Source organism: Pezoporus wallicus, unplaced genomic scaffold (genome assembly GCF_028554395.1).
Source record: "Pezoporus wallicus isolate ANWC-B61680 ecotype Strahan unplaced genomic scaffold, APGP_CSIRO_Pwel_v1 contig_14327, whole genome shotgun sequence".
Lineage (NCBI taxonomy): Eukaryota > Metazoa > Chordata > Aves > Psittaciformes > Psittacidae > Pezoporus > Pezoporus wallicus.
Window position 1 is genome coordinate 1 of NW_026642144.1, and position 8,826 is coordinate 8,826.

General features: G+C 62.3%; 1 protein-coding gene across 1 annotated transcript; it reads right to left on the reverse strand.

The window, feature by feature from the left end:
* Positions 1 to 3,243: 3,243 nt before the first annotated feature.
* Positions 3,244 to 8,796, reverse strand: SESN2 (sestrin 2). The gene is made up of 10 exons (XM_057427761.1): positions 8,658 to 8,796; positions 7,073 to 7,138; positions 6,308 to 6,505; positions 5,781 to 5,963; positions 5,348 to 5,557; positions 4,948 to 5,098; positions 4,684 to 4,799; positions 4,005 to 4,195; positions 3,696 to 3,840; positions 3,244 to 3,617 (listed from the first exon to the last, which is right to left on the reverse strand). The coding sequence occupies exons 1-10, from the start codon at positions 8,733 to 8,735 to the stop codon at positions 3,531 to 3,533; spliced, it is 1,425 nt and encodes a 474-aa protein (XP_057283744.1). The 5' UTR covers positions 8,736 to 8,796; the 3' UTR covers positions 3,244 to 3,530.
* Positions 8,797 to 8,826: the final 30 nt, after the last annotated feature.

Sequence of the window (8,826 nt, forward strand, 5' to 3'; positions counted from 1 at the left end):
GATATGGAATGACTGCATCAGGGATATGGGGATGGTTTGGAGCACGGATATGGAATGACTGCATCAGGGATATGGGGATGGCTTGGAGCAGGGATATGGAATGACTGCATCAGGGATATGGGGATGGCTTGGAGCAGGGATATGGAATGACTGCAGCACGAATACGGGAATGGTTTGGAGCAGGGGTATGGGAATGGTTTGGAGCAGGGAAGGTTTGCAATGGGGCAGATTTGCAGTAGAGATGCGAAAGGTTTGCCGCAGGGATGCAGCAGGGATGCAGGGCAGAATTGCAGCAGGCATGCTGGGCAGGCTGGCAGCAGGGTAAGGATGCAGCAGGGATGCAGGGATGCAGGGCAGGAATGCAGCAGGATGCAGGGCAGGGATGCAGGGCAGGATGGCAGCAGGGATGTAGGGCAGCAGGGATGCATGGCAACAGGAAAGCAGGGCAGGATTGCAGCAGGGATGCTGCGCAGGATGGCAGCAAGGCAGGGATGCAGCAGGGATTCAGGGCAGGATGGCAGCAGGGATGAAGCCAGGGATGCAGGGCAGGATGGCAGCAGGGATGAAGCCAGGGATGCAGGGCAGGTTGGCAGCAGGGATGCAAGACAGATTCGCAGTGCTGCTGCCGGTACCCAGCGAGTGGCGCTGCCGCCCCAGGGAAGCCGAGGCAACCGGGAGCAGCCGGGAGAGGTCGGGAGCAGCACGGAGCAGCCAGCCCCGGCTCCGCCAGCCCCGGCTGCATCAGCTCCGAGCCGGTCCTTGGAAAGATGCCCCCGGTCCGGGGCTGGGGAGGGCCGCTCGGGATGGAAATGCGATGCGAGTCCAAGGGCGAGAGGCCTGAGGTGCTGCGGAGCCGGTTCAATCCGCTCCATCGCGCGGGCAGGAGATGGGTACCCATGGAGGTGCTTGGTCCCCCGGCCGGTGCAGAGCTGCGGGTGCAGATGGCACCCCATAGCCGGGGCCAGTCCGGTGCCCAGAGCCTGCAGATCCCCCGGGATAAGCCCGGTGTGTCCCCATCAAGGACAGTTTCTGGTGACAGCCGCACTGTCCCACTTCCATCCAAAGCAAACAGCTTGTTCCCTCCCGCAGAGGAGCAGAGGGTCGGGTGCTGATCCACCCTCACCCTGCCAAGCTTTCCCTTTGGGATGGAGCTGGGTTTGAAGGGGCTCATGGGGGCTCCTGGCCCTCCAAAGGTGCCCACCGCGGGGTGTAACCGCGTGCCGGCCGGGTGCAGAGCTGCGTGGCTGCGTTAAACCTGGCTGTGACAGCAGAGACGGTGCCAGCCCCACAGCAGGTCCTGGTGGCACGGGGTGGGTCACACAAGGCAGCAGCACTGGCTCTGGGCGCAGGGATATTTTGGGCTCCATGGGCAGGACACATTCTGTTCCCATGAGCTAAGGCAGCGAGAAGGGGCAGGTCCCTTCCCTCCCACCTCTCCACCCCACTGAACCCTCTCTGGGGCTCCAGTGTTGGGATGGGACTGGGAACATGGGGGCTCAGTGTTCAGCCGAGGGTGACCGCGGCAGAGTGCTCCCCATGGGGACATGTGTGATCCCATGGGGTAGAACCTCCACATCCACCTCACCCTCGAGGAGCTGCTTTGTTTCCAGCCCAGATTCACCCATCTCCAGCTGCTGGGTCCTGGGCACCCATGGGCTGATCCCTTGAGTCCACGAGCGCCTTTGTCTCTGCTTTAACACACACAGCCTGAACTAGAGCCTGGCCAGCGGAGGGGAGCAGGAGAGCAGCAAGGATGGGGGGGATGAAGGGCATGGACCCTGCACATTAGGGATGAGCAGAAACAACAGCAAATAACCAGAAACATTGGTTCTTCCATGCGGATGGGTTCCTGGAGAGGAAACCTTGGGTTTGTGACCAGAAACAGCACCTTTAGGCTTCCAGTGGAACAAAACCACCTCCAGGAGAGCCAGAAGGCAGCAGGAGCAGTCCCTCCCTAGATCCCATCTCCTTGCTGCTGCTTTTCCAGCCATTGCCATTGATTTCACTTCCCCAAACGAGGCCATTTCCCCCCTTCCACACACAAACACACAGAGAACAGGGGGTTCTCTGGTGGCTCGTAAGCGTTGTGCTCACCCTTACCTGTGCATTGCTGAACCTGCAGCCACCAGCCACCAGCCACGTGTGGTGCCCTGTACACACGCATCAAACCCTTCCCATGCTGCTGGGGTCTGAGCCACATCCAGTCCCATGTCCCCATGCCAAGTCCTACCTGTCTGAAGGGGCTGGGATCCAGCTCCTTGGGCTGCAGGGATGGGGCTGGAACAGGGGCACAGGCTGCTCCCTCCTCAAGGATCTTATCGGCAGCTGTCAGGGGCTCCTGCCTGCACCCTGATAAGTGCTGAGCTCCCTGTCACAAGGCTGGGATGCCCCCAAGTGCTGCTTCACACACACACACACACACCCCCAGCTCCATCCCAGCAGCAGGAATGGAGCATCCCACCTGACACCTACACCGGGATGAGTGCGGGTACCCCAAATCCTGGTACCCCAACACCAAGAAGATAGGGATGGGCACTACAAGGAGGGGTGCAGGGGAGCCCAACCCCTGAGGCAAATGGGCCTCCCATTTGTCCCCTTGGACAATCCAAGGCTGTTCCCAGGACACCCTCAGCCCATCATGTGAGGGGAAAAGGAAGCTGCATCTCCCCCCTCCTGCATGGCAGCACATTGGGAAAGAGGAATAAGAAAATGACCATTTTATTCTCTCAAACAAGGTCTGTACCCGAGGCCCAAAGGCATCACCGTGCCCAGGCAGGAGTAAATCCACCCCAAACCACATAGAAATAACTTAACTGGAGTAAGGGGCCACGGGGCCAACCCAAGAGTGGCTGAGCCAGGATTCATCCCAACAGGCACCTCCCCAGCGACCCGCGCCCTGGGACGTGCTCTGGATAAAGCTACAGCCACCCCATAGCCCACCCCACCACCCTCAGAGCAGCCCATTCCCCACCTCAGGCAGAGGGGATGGCCCCAGGTCACAGCAGGGACAAGGCACGGAGGTGATCCCAGCTCAGAGATGAACAGCACCCGGGGTGCCTGGATCCTTCCCAACGCTGCTGTGGTGCCTTCCTTGGGTGGGAAGGGGGTGCCAGGGCAGCACCCCCATGGCTTCCAGCACAGGATGACCCCAAGAAGCAGGAGCAAAGCCGGTGCTGTCCATCCTGTGCTGCTCTCTGCCCCCTCCTCCCCAGTGACAGTCTTGGTGCCAGGACATGGAACATGGACACCATGACTGTACAGAACACCAGCACTATACGGTGAAGGCAGCACCCACAGCACCCTGGGTTGGCTTCATCGAGCACCCCCAAGCCCAGGGCAGCATTGCTGGGTCTTCCCAGCACTGATGGCTGTTGGGTCCCCTCTCTTGGGAAGAGGGATGGGGAAGCCCCAACTCTCCTTCCACAGCTCCTTAAGCAGGGAGACGACGTTCCAACAAAGTCCTTATGGTACTAGCTCCCCCCCTTGGCTTCCCCCATGAAGGAGGAGGAGGAGGAGGGAGCAGATGCTGGTCAGGTCATGTAGCGGGTGACGGCTCTCAGGGCATAGAGCAGAGCTGCCTGCATCCGAGCCTCCAGCAAGAGCAGGTTGATGTGCACCTACACGGGGAGAGCAGGGTCAGGCCACAGAGGGGCTCAGCACCGCCAGGATGAGGAGGGGAAGGGATGGGACAGCACCTTCTCCGAGTGCTTGAAGTGTCTCCAGAACTGTGTGTACACCCGCTTGGTTGTCTTCTCCGGGTAGCAAGCCACCGTCTTGATGTAGATCTTCAAGTTGCGCTCCAGGAGCTGATTCACCTCCCCATAGTCGTAGTCATCATAGCTGGGACAAAGAGGAGAGCACGTTACTCCAGGCACAGCCCCGGGATCCCCCAACAGCATCGCTTTGCCTTAGGCTAAACAGCAGCACCAAGACCAAGCCCGAGCCCTCAGGCTGGAGCCGCTCATGGGCTCTACCCAAGGTGGAGGCCAGGCTCACGGACCCACCGGATGCCAAAGACACAGTGGACGTAGTTCCAGATGGCCCTGCGCAGCATGGACGTGTCCACGCCGCAGTGCATGGCGATGGTGTTGTACGTCAGGTTGTAGACGACCTGGAACTTCTCATCCAGGAGCTGCCCCACGTCGGGGTAGAGGCGGTTGATGAGCGAGTAGCCATGGTCCTCCCAGGTGTAATCCTGCCAGAGAAAGGATGCTGGGGAATTGTGGGGCCATAGATTCCCAGCCTGGTTTGGGTTGAAAGGGACCTTAAAGTTCCTCCAGCTCCAACCCCTGCCATGGGCAGGGACCCCTTCCACTGGAGCAGCTTGCTCCAAGCCCCTGTGTCCAACCTGGCCTTGAACACTGCCAGGGATGGGGCAGCCACAGCTTCTCTGGGCACCCTGTGCCAGCGCCTCAGCACCCTCACAGGGAAGAGCTTCTGCCTAAGAGCTCAGCTCAGTCTCCCCTCTGGCAGGTTAAAGCCATTCCCCTTGGCCTGTCCCTACAGGCCCTTGTCCCAAGCCCCTCTCCAGCTTTCCTGCAGCCCCTTCAGGCACTGGAGCTGCTCTGAGGTCTCCCCTTAGAGGCTGAACCAGCCCAGGTCTCTCAGCCTGGCTCCCTTCAAAGCCAGGGACCAGCCCCCTGCATCCCTTCCCTTTGTGCAGGATGGGATGTGAGCACCCACCTGCGCACGGAAGGTGGGGGGTGCCTGCTCCCCCCGCCGGGTGAAGTCCTTGTAGCCGAACTCGGGGTCCTCCACGAAGCAGAGCACGTTGGACTGCAGGGAGTGATCCGCAAGGTCTAGGAGACAGCACCGCAGTGGCCGTGGGTGACGTGGGCTCATCACGGAGCTCATCCTGCTCATCCCTGCACTGTTCCCAGCTCCTTCCCCCCTCCCTGCCCCATGGGGACCCCACTTCCAGCCAGCACCACCCCTGCTCCTCCTCACCCGAGGGAGCCACCAGCAAGCTCTCCGTCTTCTCCATCTCAAAGCGCGTTTCCATCTCCTCCTGCGTGACGCCCTCCTCCTCCTGCTGGCTCTCCTGCAGCAGCTTCATCCTCTCCATCAGCACCTCCACCTCCTGCATGGCGTCTCTGGCCTGGGGAAGCAGAGCCCAGGGTCAAGGCTGCAGAGGGGTTGCAAAGGGGAGCATGGAGCTGCTTGCAGCTCGGAACCAGCCCCAGCCTCCGGGCCTTGCCCAGACCCTGGCTCTTCCCGTGCCTCATCCCTGGCACTGGGAAGATGGCTCTAAAGCTGCGCCCAGTGGAAGCCCCATAGGGCAGCTCATCACTCCACCATGCCCTCCCTCCCCACCCCAACCCCTGCAAGGCTGAGCCCCCTCTTTTACCCCAGAGCCCCCCATGCTGTCCTCAAAGGCCGGGCTGCTGTCGCTGTGGGTCGGGGGGGGCCAGGAGCCCTGTCCCCCCTCCTGGTCCTCCTCGGGGTTGATGCCGCAGCCGAAGACGAAGGATGCGAGGGAGTGGTAATGGGTGAGGAGCACCAGGGCCTGCACCAGCTCTGCCAGGGACCAACTGTTCTCCCCTGTCTTCAGCAGGGCCTGCGAGGGACATGGCATTGGAGAGACCCCCCCACGGCTGCACCCCCCATCACACCCCAGAGCCATGGGGCTGGGAGGGATGAGCGAGTTCAGGATGTGCCTCCCCATAGACCAGCCATAGGGCACAAGCCACCCGTTCCCATGGGTTCAGCCCGGGGGGGGAGTTGTACAAGCAGGATGTGCCCCCCCTCAAAACTGGCTGCGGGGTTTGGGGTGCTCTCACCTCGATGTGCTCCTTGGTGATGAGCCAGGGCCGGTGTGCCAGCAGCTTGTTGATCTCATTGAGGTTCCTGAGCTTCGGGGGGGCACAGTGCAGCCCCTGCAGCCACGCAGGGTTGCCCCCCACCTGCAGGAACTCCCCCATGTGCAAGCCCACCAGGTAGGAGCACTGGTGCCGAGCTGCTGCCTGTGGGGAGAGCCGGGGCAGTCAGCACCCAACCCTGCTAGAAGGCCTTGGAGAAGCCACAGCAAGGAGCCACCTCCCTCCATCCCTCTTGGAGGGTTTTCCTTAGGGATGAGTGGACAGACAGGAGTCCCTGCCCCCCCTCCACCACCATCAGCACCAGTCCCCATGGACTGGAGGGAAGGGGTGATGGGTACCCAGGGCATACCAGTACCCCAGGATGCCGGGTACCCAGGATAGGGACCATGCGACCAAGCCTCTGGGACCACAGCTCCGAGGAGGACCCATCACTGAGGTCCCAAAAGCCCAGGAAAGGACCCCAGAGCCCAAAGCAGCCCGATGCTCACCATGATGGCGATGTAGTGGCGCTTGTGGTAGGGCAGGGGCCCGTCCATGCGCAGCAGGAGGCACTGGGTCTTCCAGAAGCTGCTGAGATACTGGGGGTGCAGCCCCATGACCATGGTGATGTTGTCCACCCGGCCCGCCGAGACGAAGGCCTCGATGAGGAGCTGGCGCAGGCTGCTCTCCATCCCCTCCTGCAGGATCTGTGGGCATGGGGAGAGGAGGGCTTTGTGCTGCAGCCCCTCCGCCCAATAGGAACCCCCTAAACCCAAGCATCAGGACCCAGCAGCACCCATCCCACCCCCCTGAGCACTCACCCCTGCCCGGTACGGACACCGTCTCTGCTCCCCACTGCTCCCAGCTCTGGGGGGCTCCATGGCGGACCCTGCACAGCCCAGTCAGTGGGGTTGTTTGGTTGTTTGGGCCCTGGTGTGTAATGGGGAGGAGAAGATGGGCCCGCCCCCCCCAGCCTCTCTGGGTGACGAAATCATTCTGTTATCTCCAGCGCAGGAGGAACATCTGGGACCCAGGCACTGGGTGCTGAGATAGGGCTGAGGGTGCCCTATGGGGACCGCAGGGTGTTACTGGGGGATAGGGGTTTGGATGAATGGGGAAACTGAGGCACGGCAGGTTGGAACACAACTGCTCCCCCCCACTGCCACAGCAGAGTGGGGACCCTTCCCCATCGCACCCCAGCACCAGCAATAGGGGTTGGGAATCCTGCCCTGTCCCCTGGCAGCACCCACCCAGGACCATCGCCATCCTCTCACCTCCTGCAGGGGGATGAAGGCACTGGGCCCCTTCTCCAGCTCCTGGGGGACCTGGATCCCTGTGTCCTAGGAACGAAGGAACAACAGTGTCAGCCCGGCCACTGAGTGTCCCAGGGACATTGTGTCAATGGCAGACAGGGGACATGCAGCACCCATGGGTGTCAACCCCAGACCAGGGACACACAGCTCCCGTGGGTGCCAACCGCAGACTGCACACCCCACTCTCCGTGGTGCCCTGTTAAGGACCTTGCCACCAGCACCTGCATCCAGCAGCTCCCATTGCTCCCAGCAGGATGCTCCTGCCCTGAGTCACCACTGAAGAGCCTGGGGTGACACTGGGGTGACAGCAGGTGCTGAGCTGGCTCAGTGCTGACTCACTTCTGGGGGCAAAAGAGCTGCTTTGGTGCTTCAAGAGGCTCCCTTGGGACCCCAGCAATGCAAATACATGGCGACAGACCGTGGATTTCCAGCCCGGGTGGCAGGAAGGAGCCTGGAGCCCGGCAATGACAGCTCAGGGTGACCTTGGAAGGTGCGTTTTAATCATCCCTCCGAAGAGGCTCGTTCTGTCTGCCTGCATTAAGCGGTGCTCAGCGGTTAACCCGCACTGCACCACCGCTGTGTAAGGTACCACCTCCTGCTTCCACTGCTGGGGACACTGAGGCGAGGCGCTGGCTCAGACCTGCTCCCAACCTCCAGCCTGCCCTGGGGCTCTACGGAGGCGCTGGGGAAGGAGTTAATCCCTCGGGAGCAGGCGGGGTGTGCCAAGCAGCGCTGGAGCCAGTGCTTAGTCAGGTGTTGGAAAATCATTCCCGATAAGGGGAGGTTAAGCAAACACCCTGCAGGCACCCGGCGGAGCGGGTCTGCCCCTCGGAACCGTCTCCTGCCTGGAACGGGGCTGGAAGCTGCCCCATGGGGGGTGAGAGCAGCGCCAAGGGCACGGTGGATGGGACGGTTCCAGCCCATGGTACCAAGGTCTAGGGCATTCCCACCAGCACCGGCTCTCCCCGAGCTGGCTCCAAAGCACCAGGACAACACGGGAGTGTTAAGACTTTTTGAAGAGATGCCATCCCCAGGAAAGTCGGAATGTTGGAGGACCGAAGTTGCGGACTGGCGACAGGGCTATCCATAAAACCCCACAGGCACCTCAGGGACTCACATTCTGCACATTAGCCTCCAAGTCCAGAAGCCACGGGTGATGCCAGGCATGGGGACATGGAAAGAAATCCCATTCCCCGTCCGGGAACAGCAGCAATTGGACGGAGACCCCAGAGGCCCCTTGTCTCACCTCCCAGCCCACTGCTCCAGGCAGAACCTCCTCTCCACAGCATTAGGGACGTCCCAAGATCTCCCCTTCCAACCATCCCAATGCCGGGATGGGGCCAATCCATCCCCAGCACCCCTGGGTGGGCTCCCAGCAGCACCCTTCGGCTGGAGCCGGCCCCGGCTCCTCCACCACATCCCCGGTTCCCCGCCCCCTACAACCAGTCCCGAGGGGGGGCACAGCGGATGGGTCACCGCATCCCACCCCGGGAGGGCGATGCCAAGCGGGATAGCCCCGGCCAGCCCGGCCCGGCCCGGCCCTTACCTCGCAGCCCCGCCGGCCCCCACAGCCCCGGTACTGCCGCAGCCCCGCGGGGCCGCACGGAGAGCCGGCCACCAGCATGGCGGGGCCGGCCCCGGGGGGGGGGACACGGGGGGTCCCGGGGTCCCCCCGGGCTCTAGAGCGCTGCAAGCTCCCGGCGCCCCGGCGCCCG